This window comes from Ascaphus truei, chromosome 6 (assembly GCF_040206685.1).
Source record: "Ascaphus truei isolate aAscTru1 chromosome 6, aAscTru1.hap1, whole genome shotgun sequence".
In the NCBI taxonomy this organism is placed as follows: Eukaryota; Metazoa; Chordata; class Amphibia; order Anura; family Ascaphidae; genus Ascaphus; species Ascaphus truei.
In genome coordinates, this window is record NC_134488.1 from 104,820,090 (window position 1) to 104,839,505 (window position 19,416).

Sequence of the window (19,416 nt, forward strand, 5' to 3'; positions counted from 1 at the left end):
AAAAACTGTGACATAAAATACTTTATTATGTTTACAACGGACATTTCTGTTTTGTGATCGGCTAAAATGCAAAACCTTATGTATATAAAGACAGGCTGGCACAATGATGTTCTTATTATCGGTAACACATATTTTAGATCGCACCATTAGTGGCAAGGAGCTCATCCTAATGATAGGTGTGTGCAATACCGTCAAGTGCATTAAAACATACAACTTAAAAATACTCACTGTTAAAGGGGAGTCAAACTAGTTTGTAAATCATGTGTACACTGATACGAACAAAGTCAGTGTGACCTTACCTTTTGGGGCCTCTTTCGGAGGAGTCACTCCCTTCTTATCTGCTAGGGAAAAGGTTGAGAAGTAAAAATTAAAGGACACATTATCCCACGTGGCCTATGTTTCCTAAGCGGTGCTATGCCATGTCACCTCCTTCCACCCAAGGACATGTTACAGCCCATTCAAGTGACTTGTCTGCACCGCTTAGTAAACATGGCTCTTTATGTCTATCCATTTACACATCAACATGTAGAACATTTGTACAATAAATCAAAAATGATGGAAAGACGACAGTATATGTGTCAAGATAGTGCAATTTGCTCCAATACACTGGGTGCCTTGATGCAAAGTGACAGTCAAAATCTGCACCTGTCTCTGTTGGCAACACATGACACATATCCCTCATTTTGTAGAGGGGGACTTGTGAAACCTCTGTGATCACCATTTAGTTAGCATGTTCACATGTCATTAATGTTATTTATCTTTTTTTTTTTTAATTGTATTAATGGTAGCCCTTAAAAACTGTTTGCAAACTTCTACACGTTAAGGCTGCCATTACTTCATGCAAAATACGAAAATATTATTTTTTATATAGCACACATACAGTATATATATATATCATAAAAACCGTATGCGGACAGATGCTAGAATAGAGATTAAAATATATAGTGTTGAGTAGAAAATGATATCGCTCACACTGCCTGAAATCACTTGTTTCATCAATCCATGCCGTGCACAATAGTAATAATGGCAATATGTACCCCTGTTTAACCAGAATTTATTTCTATAGTACTAAGTAGAATATTTACGCTATAGGAGAATAAAGACCAATAAAAACCTACTCTATAGCGGGTACCAGTGGTGACTGCACGGACACACCTGAGGTATACATTTAAAGGGCATTGTATTTGAATGGTGCAACATTAATACCATTAATTATTATTTTATACATGGGTGTGGGTGAATCGGTATTAATAAGGCCCAGTATTTACTACAACGTATTTATAGGACCTGTCAGGCTCTCACACCCAGGGATTCCCTAAAGTGCGATTGGGCCAATTGGACACCAAGATGCAGAAACTCCCATTGACTTGAATAAGGGTTTCCATGCGTTACCTCCTGACCGGCACTAATGCACTTTAGTGAATAACCCCCGCAGAATGCATCTTGAAGCACATTAAACTTTAGTTTCACTTGCAGGTAAATCATATTTGAGAAACTTGCTTTTTTCTTTTTTGGATACAGGTCAGTTTTCCAACAACAATGACACAACCTCAGACTTGGCAGAGATTTTTTGTTGCAGGTACTGTACAATGAAAATAAGTGGTGCCCCTACACGCAGAAGTTGATACAACCGATAATAACATTGTATAATGTTTCTATAGCTTGTCCTATTGCTTCACATAACAGAATAAGACAGAATACATGGGCCAGACCACATTGAGGCTGAGAAACACAGGCTCAAAATGAGTCATATATATATATATATATATATATATATATATATATATATATATATATATATATACAGAAACACAGAAAAAACAGGCGCACTCATAGCGTAAAAAGGTATAACAATAATATTTATGGAGCAAAGGATTTAAAAATGCACACTCACAAACATAGCTTAATAAAAAGAAATTTTGAGTATAACTCAGCCAGCCAGACGCAGGAACCCGGTAACGGATAACTTCAGTGTCCGGTGTAGATTCACTGCAGCAGCCTCTGTGGACGCCTCCGCAGCCCGGGGAACACGAGGGATGCCGCCTTCCTCTCAATCCTGCGTCACACAGTGAGTACTCAGCTCCAGGTGCCGCGAGAACTCAGTGACGTCAGTGGATTCAACCGGAACAAGTTCACATGAGTATAACTGGTGGACGGCTGAGATAAATGTTTCCAAAAGAAACAAGAAATGCTGTAGCAAGCCAGTGAGTGTATATCTAATAAAACTGGGCAATACACCTCCACATAACACTCTCTACGCGTTTCGTCTCAAAGAGACTTCATCAGGAGAACTCATCTAGGACCTTTAATAAACCAAACAGTGTCCCAATATATAAAATATATGTCCACACTGGCAAAGCATATCCGTGCAGTAGTTTCAAGGCAGAGTAATGTCTGAATTCTTGTCCATTCCCACTTCTCTCGTTCTCATTTCTACTTTCTCCAATACGAACAAATGGAATGGACTGAGAAAACCAAGTTGTGTCCAAAACTGTGTCCCTTATTCAATATAGTGAGAAGTTGGGTAGCACGCTGTAAAGATTGCTTTAAACTTCTAAAGATTGCTTTAACTTCTGTTGTAGTGGATTGAAGGAAATTAATCATTATTAACTCTGTGTTACACAGCGTCTCACTATAAATAAGGAGGGGGTTTGTGATAACATAGAACTAAAATGTCAGTATTTTAAACAGATACAAGTACTTTGAAATAAATGGAAAGGGCTGTTTTTTTGCTACTTCAAAATCAAGGGGCCTATGCAGAGAGCAGCGCTGTAAATAATTGGCGAGGGTAATAAAATGTACCTGTAATGGCGAGTTTTTTTCTCTATATGCAGAAAGGTGCGAAATCTGCAATATATATCATGAATGCGTGTGGCGAGTTTAAAACTGAGAGATGTGCGCTGCTGAAATGTGTTAGAAAATAATCGCGTTTTTTTTTCTTTCCTATGGCTGCCGAGCTCCAGCTTCTTGCCAACTTTTGTTGGCGGAGCTAATTGTTGAATATCGCGCCATTTTATTGGCGCGAAGAGCCGCTAGATGGCGATCGTGCCTTTCTGAATACGGACCTTTTTAAAACTGGCGAGATTTAGGTTCTCGCCACCCGCGCGGCGAGATTTACAAATAAAAAAAAAATGGCGCTTTTTTCTCACCTCGCCAAAACCTGACTTTCTAAAGGCAGATTTCGCCAAAACATGCCGCTATTTCCGATACCGCTGCTCTCAGCATAGGCCCCCAAGTGATTTAATTTTAGCCGAAGTAGGCTGCTTACCAATGAATATACAATTCAGAGAAGAAATGACAAATCAAGGAGCTCAAGCACAAATTTAGTGCCGTTGTTATTAGAACGGACCATTATACATGCAAGTATATAGTGAGTATTGTTGTCACTGAAAACAGGTGTATCCACTTCAATTCATTGGATGCAAAGAGTGTCATTGTCAAGTCCTGAGAGCCAGGGATATACCATGCAGCATTCACAAAATATGTATTAAGCCTTATTACCATAATTAAAAAAGTTATACTAAATACATATTATGAAATATTCCCTAACTATGTAAGTGTGGCTACAATTTGGCAACCAATTGCTCATTGTTATGGCAAAGAACTGTGATAATGAGGCAATTATTTCACCAAACACATTACACATAGAAATATATCCAATGCGCACTCACATCCAGATGATATAAAAATAAATAGAAAACACAATAGTGTAATTCTGTATGTATTCGATATAGATAGAGATGGTAATGCACTCACATTTAGTAAGGTAAAACAGGCAACTCGGTTAATCAGCTTAACCAAACTGTAGTAGGGAAACGTCAGGAGTCAGGGTACTTCTTATATGGTCTCTGACGGCAGGATATTCCCAATTTCTCCCAGGCTCACAGGCAGCAGGATATTATGCGGATATAGAGAAATAGACACACATAGTGTATATCTAATAAAACTGGGCAATACACCTCCACATAACACTCTCTATGCGTTTCGTCTCAAAGAGACTTCATCAGGAGTTCACCTGATGAAGTCTCTTTGAGACGAAACGCGTAGAGAGTGTTATGTGGAGGTGTATTTCCCAGTTTTATTAGATATACACTCACTGGCTTGCTACAGCATTTCTTGTTTCTTTTGGAAACATTTATCTCAGCCGTCCACCAGTTATACTCATGTGAACTTGTTCCGGTTGAATCCACTGACGTCACTGAGGAAGGTGGCGTCCCTCGTGTTCCCCAGGCTGCGGAGGCGTCCACAGAGGCTGCTGCAGTGTATCTACACCGGACACTGAAGTTATCCGTTACCGGGTTCCTGCGTCTGGCTGGCTGGCTGAGTTATACTCAAAATTGCTTTTTATTAAGCTATGTTTGTGAGTGTGCATTTTTAAATCCTTTGCTCCATAAATATTGTTATACCTTTTTACGCTATGAGTGCGCCTGTTTTTTCTGTGTTTCTATAGATATCTTCAAGGAAGTGGTGTTCCTTGATTCGGGCTGCAGAGACTCTTTTGGATAGCAAATTGGAGCATTTTTTAGGATTTGTATATTTTTTATTTATATCTTTTTCTGGACTTTTCATCTGATATTTTTACTTTTATTTTTATTTTTGTGTATTGTGCATGTATTATTATCTTTCCCCATTTTGTACAGTATAGGTTTTTTTCATCATCTTTATGTGGTCATTCATATAGTGGTTTAGGTTGGCGCCGTTTTTTTCTTTTTCTGTTGTGATATATATATATATTTGTACTGTATATATAAATACGTCAAAATTAGACCTCATACATAGCCAGTTGTTTGTTTTATGCTCATAGTGGTTTAAGAAGGTAGTTGTACGGTGTCTGATTTGAAAAGAAAAAGAGCTTAATTTAGTAAACATTGAGGCACATCTCTAAGAAAACCTACCTTAGAAAGATTTACTGTATATAATATTCACTCTGTATATAAAGAAAAAGGGAGATAATTCTTCCAAGGTCCCCAATTCTTTAAAAAGAAAGTTATGCTGTAAGTGTGTAAAAAAGGCGTGGCACTGCAGTTACGTAAATATAGTGGTTACCCATACCTCCTAGTACCATCACAATTCGATCACTGTTTTCATAACACCTTTTATTACAATTATCTTAGTTTATTTTATACAGCTCAGCTATGAAGGTATATGGCAAATTTGGAGCAAAATTGACACAAAACTGCATAATTTTCATCTTTTGTCAATCTATCAACTCACAAATCTGATATTCCCATATTCGAACCAGCTAAAACTAGGTGGAGCACCTTCCAATCCATCCCTATTGACGAGCTCCTTATCACTATCAGAGGGATCAAACCATCCAGTTGTCCAGGGCACCCTTGTCCGGCCTGGCTAATAAAGGAAGCAGTGTTAGATCTTGCCCCTTTCATTCTCCAAATTGCAAACCTCTCGTTGTCTTTAGGCTTTTTACCTACCTCACTAAAGGAAGAATTTATTCCACCTCTATTACAGAAACCCTCCCTCGATCCACTGAACACAGATAACTACTGACCAATTTCTAATATTCCATTTTTATCTGTAATCATTGTAAAACTAGCCCTAAAAACAGTTAGTGAACCTCTTAACCTGAATTAATCTGTTAGACTGCCACCAATCTGGATTTCGAAAAAAAATGACAGCACTGGGACGACCCATACAGGTGTCACAGACTTTCTGCTCAACAACGTAGACAAAGGGGGCGCCACTGCTCTGATCCTTCTCGGCCTGAGTCATTTGACACAATCGAACACACTCTTTTGCTAAATCGGATGTTGGGTTGAGAGGTAAAGTGCTGGACTGGGTCCTTTCTTAGTGACCGTAGTGACCCTCAAAGACAATTTTTCAAACACAATCCCGCTGATTTGTGCCGTCCCTCAGGGTTCTGCCATCTCCCCGGATCTATTCATTATATATGTGAAACCACCAGGGGACATTATTAGTTGAAAATAAATTCTGTTCCATCAGTACACGGATTATATCCAGTTCATGTCAGACATCTCCAACGATCCTATCATCATGGTGAATAGTCTGAATAATTGCCTTAGTGACATCTCTAATTGGACGGCGTTGGATTGGCTACAACTAAATGCCCCCAAATCCGAGTTGCTCCCGATAGGCCCTAAAGAAAGAACAGATGATGTGAGTAATACCATCAACAATCTAAAAATCAATAACTCCGCCCTCCCAAGGAAAGAGAAGGTGAGGCGCCTTGGAGCTATTATTGACAAAAGCATAATTGATCAGCCTCATATTGCATCTATTGTGAAAATCTGTTACTTCCAAATCCATTGACTGAGACAAATCAAAGCATTTCTCTCAAAAAAAATCTACAGATAGTAGCACAGGCCTTGGTCCTCTCCAGACTGGATTTTGTCAATTCTCTGATGATGGGTCTTTAAAAATATAATATCATATCAAAGTCCTGAAGTTGATGCAAAATGCTTCTGCCCGTCTTATGGCAGGCAAGACAAGGAGAGACCACAGCTCGCCAGTATTACAAGATCTGCAATGGCTCCCGATAGAGCAAATGGTTCCTTTTACCTTTAAGACTATCCATGGACTAGCCCCTTACATTCAGAACTGCCTAATCAGTAATAGTAACTCCCAATCTGGCCCTTAGATCTACCATCGTCCATCAACTGATTGAGCCTCGGTTTAAGGTCAATAAAGCTGGAGGGAGAACCTTTTGAAGAACCAACCCAAGACTGTGGAATAATCTCCCAGCTGCTTTAAGAAATCAGGAAGTTTTGCTTCCATTCACAAAGGAATTCAAAACCTTCCTTTTTAAACAAAGCATGGCTCTACTAGGACCCTGACTTGGTCTGTCTCAGACACTGATACTAGAGGCAAGCCATGGTCTGCTCTGTTAGCACTATGACCTCGTTGAGAGCTAACTGGACTTTGATCGGGTTCAATCTCTTCCTCGCTCAACTACGGATTTAGAAGGACAAATTCCTCAGCTTCAGGGTCCAGTATTGGCAGCTGTGGATATGTCCTGTGACCATTCCTGCTGAGTTGACGGGGGACCGGTATCACAGGAGACCATAATATTGGACAATTGGTCTAACATTCTTTCCCCCCTCATACCTATCTTCCTCCTCTGATTCATCAGTTTCTTCCCTTGTAAAGGTAACATTTGCATCGCGAGATGTGTCCTGACTTCTACTTAGTCTGTTACTTCTTTTGGGTTTCATGACTGCAGTAGAGGTCTTCTCCCAGGAAGGACATTTCACAAAATAGCAGATTGGCAGTAGATGATTCCTATGATGAGTTTTGAATGACCCAGGTCCTCTCTCAGGTTTCACTTTACCCACCGGCAATCCCTTCAGTCTCTCCAGTATGACACAGGGTTCTGATTTTCTTTGATTTGCGATCTTATCTTTGCTGGGTATGCCCAAATTCCGAATAAGGGCCCTGTCGCCCACATGTAGCTCCTGCCTCTGTACTCGTTTGTCATAGCACCTTTTGTTCCCTTTGTGGAGTCAGTGGTGTTAACAACAATCTTATAAGCTTTGTACAATTGTTCTTTATGTCATTGTACGCACTGCATGTACGTAGTGGGGGGTGTACCATCAACGGCAACACAGAAGCACAAGTCCACCGTCAATTTAGCCTCACGCTCGAACATAAGGTAGTACGGGGAGTAACCTGTGGTTTCATTACGGGTACAATTGTATTCATGCACTAAGTGGTGCACATGTTGACTCCACTTTCCTTTCTCCCTGGTATCCAACGCTCCCATCATGTTTAGCAGGGTTCTGTTGAAGCTTTCAGGCTGAAGATCTTCTTGTGGGTGATATGGTGTCGTCTTGGATTTTCTAATACCACATAAGTGTAGCAGAGTGATTCCCTGGACCTCTTGCCTTGCGGACTACTCCCAGACACCAGACCTTCTGCCTGACGGGATAATATTGCCTCACTCTCTGAGAGGCACTTTTTTCTTCCCTCGTGATTGGATGGGATTTGATCTACTACCATGTGGCTCTGTGTCCTATCAGCTCCGCTAGGGACAGAGACGCCTCACCGCTCTCCCCCTGCTGCATCTCTGACCTCTCAACTCACATCCTGCCCCTTGTCTCTCTCTTGGTTACTTCTCTTGTGTATCATCCTTCCTGATACCCAATCACATAAATCCCTTCCTGGGTTCACAGGTTGGCCAGAGGGCTTGTCCATCATTACCTTAGGTATCCCTGAAAGGGGGGGTTACAGTTATATGAGTCTGACACACGGATTATAATGAGATGTATCAATCTCTGCGTGTTACTTTTTATCTTGCATTTGCGTCACAAAAAATCCACCAGGTCTGAGATGGCATAAACTTTTCTGGCTAATAATTTTGTGAAATCTAATGTAACCCTTCTTACCCGGCTCTAAGGGAGGTTACATCAGATTGGCGATTTACATTGAGCAATGCAATCTCTCATACGTGTTCAGGGCGCTAGGTTGGTGCAGGCTGAGCATGAATAAACAGATAGAAAAAAGGATGGCTGTCTGGAACTTTTAAAAAAACATGAAGGTGCTTTATTTGACATCCATCTAAAATGCTCCACAGGTATTGCCATGCATCAGACTTGGGAGAACTCATGGCAAAACATATTATGCTGGACTTCCTCCCCTGGTGGCTCTCACTCCTACACTGGGGAGGTACTTCTACTTGTTTCCTGTAGTAAGGAATAAACTGGCAATTTCTTGCATAGAGCTAGTAATTCCCCATATCGAATGGACCACCTAGGAATACACTTTGGGCTCCGGGTTTAGCAGCCCCATGACTATGTACTGGATACTGTCTCCATACCTATGTGATCAGGAATGCACTTAACCCCTTAAAGCGATTAACCTCCTATGTAATTAGTAGTCCCCGGAGAGGGGGCTACAGTAAGAAACACTTTCCCACATTTGACAGAAAAACGAGCAGAAAACGGAGCAATGCATCAAAACAAACTTCTCAGTGCACTCTCTTTATGGTGATACATCTGCCCCTATGTTTTTCTGTTAGAGCTCAGCCAATGCAATAACGTGTGATGACGTGATGTTAGATTGAGTCATTATTGCTCTCCTGATAGCTCAGGAGTCAAATCTGCTAGCGTTGGTAAAGCTTGTTCAAGCTCATAAGTATATGCTTATGCCTGCTAAATTTTGTAAGCCTATTTTATTGGATTGGGAACAGGTGACAGAACGGATTCCATAGTCCAAGGAATCCTTTTAATCGCTGGCAGAAAAGGAGTGAAAATTTCTAAAGGGAGGTGTCAAGAGTGAACTCAGCTCTCCCCAAATGGAAACAAAGAGCAAATCAGAAACAAATCAGTCTTCATCTCTGGTGGTCACTCGCAAGAACAGGCAAGTAAGCGAAGCTTTCAAGTTATTTTGTGTGACTGTTATCATTTATGTTGCTACACCTCCCCAATCTATCCCTCTACCCTTTTCTCTTTTGCTTTATATGTATTTTAAACCCTTCATTCTACTTCAGAGGCTCTGTCATTAGGCAACATTGGCAGCCACCTAGGGTCCCGCACACACTAACTCGAGCAGACAGGCAGACATCAAGGGGATTAAGGAATACCGGAGGGAAATTAGAGGAGGCAATGTGGATAGGTGCTCTCTCTCTCAGCTAGCACAATAAATATAACACCAAGGTTGTAATCAAAAAAGGGGGTGTTTAAAAAATAAATATAAAAAAAAATTTGCAAGTCTTCTTATTTCTAAACGGCAAAACTGACTTTACCCAGAAGTTCGGTAAACAAATTATTTTGGTGCGGCTCTGTGGAAGATGCAGCCACGGATGGCCACGGCTGCTTCATTATCTGCAATTACCAGCTTGTCCTGGGGACCCAGTTTGCCTGGGTCCTGCTTCCGTGGCAAGCTGTGATCGCTGAGAAAGCCAGGCCACATATTCACAATACTCTTTGACCTATAAAACTCACATTATTGTGCTGCATCAAAAGTACGCTCAAAAAATATATTGTTACACAAAGCAGAAACACATTGAGGTGAAGGGCCCTGCAAGGCCTAAAGCCACCACTGTATAATCACTTTTTATTTTATTTATTTATAAAATGTTTTACCAGGAAGTAATACATTGAGAGTTACCTCTAGTTTTCAAGTATGTCCTGGGCACAGAGGTAAGACGACAAATGGTTGATACTTGATACTTTCTCTTCATTACCTGTCTTTGTGTCTTAGCCCAGTTTTCCTCGATTTCTTTTTCTCTTCTGGTATTTGATTGCAATGATTATTAAGAAGCAAGAGCAGCGCTTATACTGCCGTCACCGGCGACGCGACGGTGACATCACGCCGCGGTCGCTGGTAAAATCAAATTGACTTCCAGCGACCAAGCCGTCGCGCTTACTATAAGCGCACGCTATGGCTTCAATACATTTGTTTTGAAGCGACGTTGCTGTCGCTGGCACTATAAGCGCAGCCTAAGGCTTTGGTCCCGCTGCGGCCGGCACGGTCCACCAGCTGCCTGCCTCCGGTCTGGATGTCCCTGCTGGCTCCTTCCGGCGTGGCTGACTGCGTGCTGTGACGCGTCAACCAGCCGGAGCTACAAGGAGCTTGTGGTTTGGGCGAGTGCCGCGTCACGTGACGCAAGGCAGCCAATCCGCCCCCCCCCTTCCGATTCTCCCCTCTTCTCCGATCAACCCCTCTGCTCCGATCAACCCCTCTGCTCCGATCAACCCCCCTGCTCCGATCAACCCCCCTGCTCCGATTTCCCCCCTCTGCTCTGATCAACCCCCTCTGCTCCGATCCCCCTTCCGATTCCCCTCCTGCTCTGATCCCCCTCCGATTCACCCCCCGTGTGTATTTGTGTGTGTGTGAGTGCCTGTGTGTGTGAGGGTGCCTGTGTGTGTGAGGGTGCCTGTGTGTGTGTGAGTGCCTGTGAGTGTGTGAGGGTGCCTGTGAGTGTGTGAGGGTGCCTGTGTGTGTGAGGGTGCCTGTGTGTGTGAGGGTGCCTGTGTGTGTGTGAGTGCCTGTGAGTGTGTGAGGGTGCCTGTGTGTGTGAGGGTGCCTGTGTGTGTGAGGGTGCCTGTGTGTGTGAGGGTGCCTGTGTGTGTGAGGGTGCCTGTGTGTGAGGGTGCCTGTGTGTGTGTGCCTGTGTGTGTGCGTGTGTGGGAGTGCCTGTGAGTGTGTGAGGGTGCCTGTGTGTGTGAGGGTGCTGAGGGTGCCATGGGGCTGAGGGGGCCGAGAGTGCCGAGGAGCTGAGGGTGCTGAGGGGCGGAGGGGCGGCTGCAGTGCTGTGCTGTGGGGCGGTCCCGCCCCTAACGTCATGGCCGCGCCCTCCCACCCGTTTTGGCCACGCTCCCCGCGCCGGAAAAAAATTCACTACAGACCGCAGATCGCGGTGCAGTGAATTGCACGCGCCGCCGGCAAGCAAGGCGGACGTGCGGGCGCGTGCAGCGAGGCCTTAGCCTAAGCCAGACGGGGCGCGGCGTGAGGGAGATACAAACAGGATGTAGATTGATACATTTTGCATTACATGTAAACTCCTCTGCCAAGAGCAGCCTCACACACTGGATACACTGCCATAACACACACCTAGCTCGTTCAACCCTTGGTTATTTTTTATGTACAGGCATACCCCACATTAACGTACGCAATGGGACCGGAGCATGTATGTAAAGTGAAAATGTACTTAAAGTGAAGCACTACCTTTTTACCACTTATCGATGCATGTACTTAACACAAACGTCATATACGTGCATAACTGATGGAAATAATGTATTTGTAACAGGCTCTATAGTCTCCCCGCTTGCGCACAGCTTCAGTACAGGTAGGGAGCCGGTATTGCTGTTCAGGACATGCTGACAGGCGCATGCGTGAGCTGCTGTTTGCCTATTGAGCGAGATGTACTTACTCGCGAGTGTACTTAAAGTGAGTGTACTTAAACCGGGGTATGCCTGTACAGTAATTATTATTTACCTTTGTAAATGAAAAGAAAATTTATTTTTTTTAAAAATGTGTGAAAAAATATAGTTTGGTAAATATCAAAAAAGTGGTACTTTATTTCAAAATGATACACATATATGTTCCAAATCATTCCTTTTGTTCAATCCCAAATATACTTTCCCCTCATGTCACACATTTACATAATTCAGTGCACACAGGTATTTTATTTAGCAGTCACATAAAACTTGAACCCCCTGATTGCTGGAAGGCACCTCAAAGCTTTGCATGTGCTGCAGGCCCGCCTAGCACTCAAGGGGTTATATTAGCCGATAACTGTGAGAAATGTAGATGGATTTTGTCAGACAATTGCAGACCGACCCTTTATTTTACTTTCCTTTTATTTTGTGTTACACAATTCAATCTCTTGCCTTTTCTCTGTGGCTCTAAATCCGCAGTTTTAAAGCTCCTCTTTATTTTTTATTACTGGTGTCATAATTGGGGAGAGAAAAAAAAAAAACAGACGTTGATTTACAGCCTTACATATTGCAGCAGATATCTAGTCTGAGAAATATCTACATAAAATAGCCCTCTGTGTAGAGAATCCTAATATAGCCTCCTAAATCTAACATAACGCTGAGCCATCAGATGCAGCGATGTAATAACTACCCACGCTTCCCATAACACACCCACTCCTGGCCTCACACCCCTTGTACAGTGTTTAAATAGGACTTGGTATGCGTTTAGAGCACTCGGGTTCCAAAAACCTTCACATACAGTAAGGAGTAGATGGGTTTCCTTGCTCGGTCTCGTCTCTCCCTTCGTCTTGCTTCTTCTTGGGATACCCAAGACTAGGGGCAGCTGTTGGTGTGTGTGTGTGTGTCTGTGTGTGTGTGTGTGTCTGTGTGTGTGTGTGTGTCTGTGTGTGTGTGTTTGCTGGATCCAAACGTGTATTTCTGAACTTAGTCTGTAACATACTCCAAATGCTCATCATTGCTTAACCCAAGCAGATTAAAGAGTGTAAGGAGTGTCATATTTATAAGGAAGAGAGGACCTTCCATCCACATGTGGGGCTCAATCCTTAATAAACCAGAAGTCCCTTTGGTTTGTCTCAATATTATTAGATTGGACATGGGTAGTGCATATCGTATTTGAAACAACCAAGTTTCCTACATTTTTTTGTTTCTCATTATTTTTATATGCATAATTCAACATTAACATAGAAGAAATCTATTTGTATATTTATTGAAGGTCTTTTCTAAGAGTTCCATCCTACACTACAATGCAAATGTACTAATAATTGTAAGTCAAAAGTTCACTTTTTGTTGAAAAGAGAAATCTAGGGTGTGCTGGTATCTCTCTGCGGTTTAAAAGTCACGTTGGCCAATAGGAAGCGGCAATTGATGACGTCACAGCTTCCTATTGGCCAGCAGGACACGGGACATTTAAGCCCATATTATATTAGCCCAAACTAGCCCAGCAAGAGCTGCTACCGGCACCACCTTCTGAGATAAGTATCTCGGGAAGCAGGGGGTCCCGGAGCTGAAATCAATGCGGTTCAGCCCCGGAGGCCCCCTGTACAAACCTAGAAAAAAAAACAATTAAAACAAAGTGTCTCTAGGAATGCTCCTAAGAGCTAGAATGTTTTGCCAGCACTGAGTAAGCTAAACATTTGCACATGATTAAAGCTGCAGTTCAGTCTTTTTTTTTTTTTTTTTTTACTTCAATAGTTTCATGTGGGCAATCTCTAATTACCTAAAGAACTGCATAGCTACCGGTCAATTCGTTCTCCGTCTATTGATCGGCGAAGTTTGGCGACATCTTTAAATATGGGGGTTGTAAATCGTTGCTATAGGAACAAGCATGCTTGTTAAAATAGAATACAAGAAAATTGGTCTTTCAAAGTTGTTGTTTTTTTTAAACAGAAAATGCTAAAAGTATTTTTTCTTACTACAGAACTGATTTATTAAAAAAAGCACACGTGCAGGATATTGCCTGAACTGCAGCTTTAAGGCTATGCTGGTGTAATTCAGTGCACGTAATTGGAGACAAACATTATACAATACAACTAGTAATCTTGGTATTTGCCATACAGCACAAATAACTTTGCACAAACTTTGCAAAAGGGGGATCCGCATTCACTCAGTCTTTGTGAGCCTCATTTGGCCATCAACTGATATCTTAATGAGAGATAACAGAAACATTTTCTAAGCCCGGGATCTCTTACACACGCTGTGCAATCCTTGTACACAGCCAATGTCAGGTCTTGGTACTGTAAGTATACATGTGCTGTCATACTAGTCTTATTCTACCATATCAAGTCATGTGACAAATACCTAACCCATGTATCCATTACTAATTAAAAAGACCCCACACCTGAAAGTCTCGATTCCTGAATGGAGCCCCCCACCTCCTCCAGCCTGACCTTTTAAGCCCCTTCTCACATTGCTGCCTTTCTGGGTCTCTCCTAATTGGGACAGAGAGAACAGGGCATCAGGCTGTTTATTAAACAGGCAACCAAGATATACTTAGCTGTTTGCTGTTGCTAAGTAAAGGGAGCTACTCAGCAAATCATCTGTCCATAACACAAGTTATATTCAGGTTCTTTTAGCTCTGCACAAATCCAAAACTAAAGGTGCAGAAATGATGAATTGTGGTACGGGAATACACACTTGGGGGGCAGGTGTACTCGTAAATCTGCCCCCATAGTTGACATGATAAAATTTATGTTTGTAGTATTATTTGGGATCTAGGCAAGATTGTTAAGCAGTAAGGACATTTAAGTACCGTAGAAGTTATTCAATTAAACATAATGAACTTATCTTGCAAACATAAATATAACCCAAAATTATCTTCATCTTCTTTTGTCATTACAGAACCAATGCCAGTAAAACAGATACGCAAACTTGCCCAAATTCACCTCGACTTTGTTTTGCTTGAACTTTCAAACAGAACATTTTTAGCCCAAAATGTTTGGGGCGCAATTGGCAAAGTTGACAGAGAAGAACCTACCCTGAAATATGGTGAGAACGAGAGAGGTGCACATCTCCAGCTATTAATAACCCTTTTGCATGACTTCGCCCATAGTTATGAAATATTATTCATACTTGGGAAAGTCCTAATTTTATTTAATGACTTTGTAGCTCAAAGGAGTGGTGTAAATCTTTCTAAAATGACTCCAAAGCGTGAGCTTCTATCTATTTGATAGAAGAGGTCAATTTAGACAAACAGAAGTCTGTTCCATATTACAAATAGTATAGTTTTTTTGTATAGCAAAAAATACAAATCCAATTGAAAGGATGATTATTTCTTTATTTGATAAATATAGTGCTGCCTTATGTAAGTATTATTGCGCCAATTTACAGCAACGACTCTGGTATTTGACCCACAAATTTAACTTTATTAGAAAACAATGTCATAATCAGGTTTGTAATAGGTATCCTACTGAAATTAAAAGGATTTTTGTTTGAAAACTTGGTTCTTCTTTGTACAAATATTGTGCCAGGTTTGCCGGAAAAAAGCTTTGACGAATAAACCTTCACATCAGTAATCCACACGTCTCTTCGGCACTTAACCTCTCATTATCACAGCCTCTTGAAACCCGAGCGATATGCATCAAACTATACTAATGAAATGTGCTTGGACTAAACGAGATCATGTGACACCGTGCTAGGATCTCTGTTACCACATAGATCATATCATAGTCTCTGATGTGAAGTGCAGGTCACTGTCTCGGGGGTATTGGAACTGCTACATGTATCCTAATCAAAGGCACCGAGCTTTTAATAGAGGTGCACTGACTGGGTTACCCTTAGGATCCTAGGACCTTTAAATAAACCAAACAGCGTCCCAATATATAAAATATATGTCCACACTAGCAAAGCATATTCGTGCAGTAGTTCCAAGGCAGAGTAATGTCTGAATTCTTGTCCATTCCCACTTCTCTCATTCTCATTTCTACTTTCTCCAATACGAACAAATGGAATGGACTGAGAAAACCAAGTTGTGTCCAAAACTGTGTCCCTTATTCAATATAGTGAGAAGTTGGGTAGCACGCTGTAAAGATTGCTTTAAACTTCTAAAGATTGCTTTAACTTCTGTTGTAGTGGATTGAAGGAAATTAATCATTATTAACTCTGTGTTACACAGCGTCTCACTATAAATAAGGAGGGGGTTTGTGATAACATAGAACTAAAATGTCAGTATTTTAAACAGATACAAGTACTTTGAAATAAATGGAAAGGGCTGTTTTTTTGCTACTTCAAAATCAAGTGATTTAATTTTAGCCGAAGTAGGCTGCTTACTAATGAATATACAATTCAGAGAAGAAATGACAAATGAAGGAGCTCAAGCACAAATTTAGTGCTGTTGTTATTAGAACTGACCATTATACATGCAAGTATATAGTGAGTATTGTTGTCACTGAAAACAGGTGTATCCACTTCATTTCATTGGATGCAAAGAGTGTCATTGTCAAGTCCTGAGAGCCAGGGATATACCATGCAGCATTCACAAAATATGTATTAAGCCTTATTACCATAATTAGACAAGTTATACTAAATACATATTATGAAATATTCCCTAACTATGTAAGTGTGGCTACAATTTGCAAACCAATTGCTCATTGTTACTGCAAAGAACGGTGATAATGAGGCAATTATTTCACCAAAGACATTACACATAGAAATATATCCAATGCGCACTCACATCCAGATGATATAAAAATAAGAGAGAAAACACAATAGTGTAATTCTGTATGTATTCGATATAGATAGAGATGGTAATGCACTCACATTTAGTAAGGTAAAACAGGCATCTCGGTTAATCAGTTTAACCAAACTGTAGTAGGGAAACGTCAGGAGTCAGGGTACTTCTTATATGGTCTCTGACGGCAGGATATTCCCAATTTCTCCCAGGCTCACAGGCAGCAGGATATTATGCGGATTTAGAGAAATAGACACACAGTGTAATACTGTATATATAGATATAAATTATATAACCATATAGTGTATCAACTCACATTGTGTGTATAAGTAATACGCCTTTAGGTTGCCCCTGAAGAAGTCCTTTTGGACGAAACGCGTTGAGGCAACCTTTTAGAGCCAGCTGCTGACAATCTACAGACTTTGAGGAGCTGTCTGAAGCTCTGTACCCCCTCAGTGTGGTATTCCCGGGTGCATGACCAGCACTAGGTTTTACTGAGAGTGGGGTTACATGTTTTGGACTACCTTGGGTTCTTTTTATGTTTTCAGCTCTGTAAGTGCTTTTTTATTTATATAAAGTTTGTTCTACCTTTTCCTGCATCCTTTTCCTCTTTTTTGCCTGGAATTTTCCCTTTGATTCCAGACGACATCAAAAGTTGGTTACTTTAACAACCTAAAGGCGTATTACTTATACACACAATGTGAGTTGATACACTATATGGTTATAGAATTTATATCTATATATACAGTATTACACTATGTGTGTCTATTTCTCTATATCCGCATAATATCCTGCTGCCTGTGAGCCTGGGAGAAATTGGAAATATCCTGCCGTCAGAGACCATATAAGAAGTACCCTGACTCCTGACGTTTCCCTACTACAGTTTGGTTAAACTGATTAACCGAGATGCCTGCTTTATCTTACTAAATGTGAGTGCATTACCATCTTTATCTATACCGAATATATACAGAATTACACTATTGTGTTTTCTCTCTTATTTTTATATCATCTAGATGTGAGTGCGCATTGGATCCTCCTACTCTACACCATCCCTAGTGGTTGAAGAACCCACTTATCACCCTCTTCTGCCCCCACCAGTTTCTGCCTACATCTTTAAATTGGGACTATAAGTATCCTATTTATATTCACAGTATTTCTTTGCGCTCGTTTTCTAGTTTTCATTCACATAGAAATATATCACAGACAAATATATTTGTTCTGCCTAGTCTGTCTATTATCTATACACTAAAATCAAAGACCAGTTCCCTCATATCTTTGAGCCAGATCCATAAAAGCTCTGTTAAGTGACTTAACATGATGTTAACCTAAATGATGGCATACCACATATTTTCAAAGGTCAATAAGGTCACGTTAAGTCACGTTTTCTCCCAGAAAGAGAATTGCGTTAACAATAGCGGCCGTTAGTTGTTAATGAGAGGGGGGGTATTCGAAGTCAATGAGTACTGTACTAAAATAGTCTCTCTCTCTCTTTGAGAACTTCGAGCCCAACGGGAAACAAAAAACGAGATTGTTGCCTAGTTTTTGGTTTAGGTCTAGCGAGCATATCTCAGAAGCCCGGGGGAGTCAGATTTTCACAATCCAGACTCACTTCTCTCTAATCAAATCAAATACTTTTTATATAGACCCAAAATCTTTGGTGTCAAAAACTGGGGTTTGTAATGGAACTATTGACCAACCCAGAATTATGCTTCCATACTTCACTTTTGTTGTATATGAGCAGTCCATTCAATCACGTGTGGAAAATGACCTTTCTGGCAGTGAAAGATCAAATACAACATTAATCTCTAACGTTATGCTTAGAAACAAAATATTACAACGTGAAAGAATTGACAGTCTTCTGGGTAGCTCTGAGATCCGGGGAGGAATGTAATGAGATCATCACTTTGTACAAGCTTAACAACCAGCATTACGTTCCTTAGCGGAGCTCTATAACTTGCTAATGTGAAATCAATTAACACTTATCAATAAGAGCTTTAGACCTGCAAACTATTTGAGGCAGATAACCGGCCTCTGATCTCCATGAATATTTTTGATTGGTTTGGTTTTAAATGTGCTAGAATTTAAATCTAGAATAAAACAATCTATACTCACGAAAGCGCTATTCAATATGCTGTGACGTTGCTTCCCGGTGCTGGGGAAGATTTTAGACTTATTTATTTGAAAGGAGCTGAACTGTTCTCCAGTAGCTGGAAGGGACTTCACAGCATATTGAAATGGGGCCCTAAATGCATTCATTGTATTGTGTGTCTTTATTTATATAGCGCCATTAATGTACATAGCGCTTCACAGTAGTAATACAAGTGGTAATCAAATAAATAACAGATAATGTAAATAACAGATCATGGGAATAAGTGCTTTAGACATAAAAGTAACATTAAGGAAGATGAGTCCCTGCTCCGAGGAGCTTACAGTCTAATTGAAAGGTAGGGAGAACGTACAGAGACAGTAGGAGGGAGTTTGGTAAGTGTGCCTGCAGGGGGCCAAGCTTTATGTATCACTAGCTGAGAGACCCGGCGTTGCCCGGGATGTAATGTTCCCGTGAAGGGCAGGTGTGGGGGGGGGGGTGAAGGGCAGGCGTGGGGGGGGGGTGAAGGGCAGGTGGGGGGAATGAAGGGCAGGGGTAGGGGGGTGAAGGGCAGGGGTATGGGGGGGTGAAGGGCAGGGGTGGGGGGGTGAAGGGCAGGGGTGGGGGGGTGAAGGGCAGGGATAGGGGAGTGAAGGGCAGGGGTAGGGGGGGTTAAGGGCAGGGGTAGGGGTGGTGAAGGGTAGGGGCAGGGGGGGTGAAGGCAGGGGCGGGGGTGAAGGGCAGGGGCG

At 41.5% G+C, this 19,416-nt stretch overlaps 1 protein-coding gene across 4 annotated transcripts in view; it reads right to left on the minus strand.

The window, feature by feature from the left end:
* The window catches only part of MYBPC2 (myosin binding protein C2), a 74,321-nt gene that overhangs the window by 45,690 nt on the left and 9,215 nt on the right, over window positions 1-19,416 (minus strand). For 2 of the 4 annotated variants that reach the window (XM_075605533.1, XM_075605531.1), the window contains exon 2: window positions 300-338. In XM_075605533.1, the coding sequence (XP_075461648.1) occupies window positions 300-338 (39 nt within the window). Of the gene's footprint in view, window positions 1-299; window positions 342-19,416 lie in introns of all 4 variants that reach the window. The other 2 variants (XM_075605532.1, XM_075605534.1) reach the window with 1 other exon arrangement.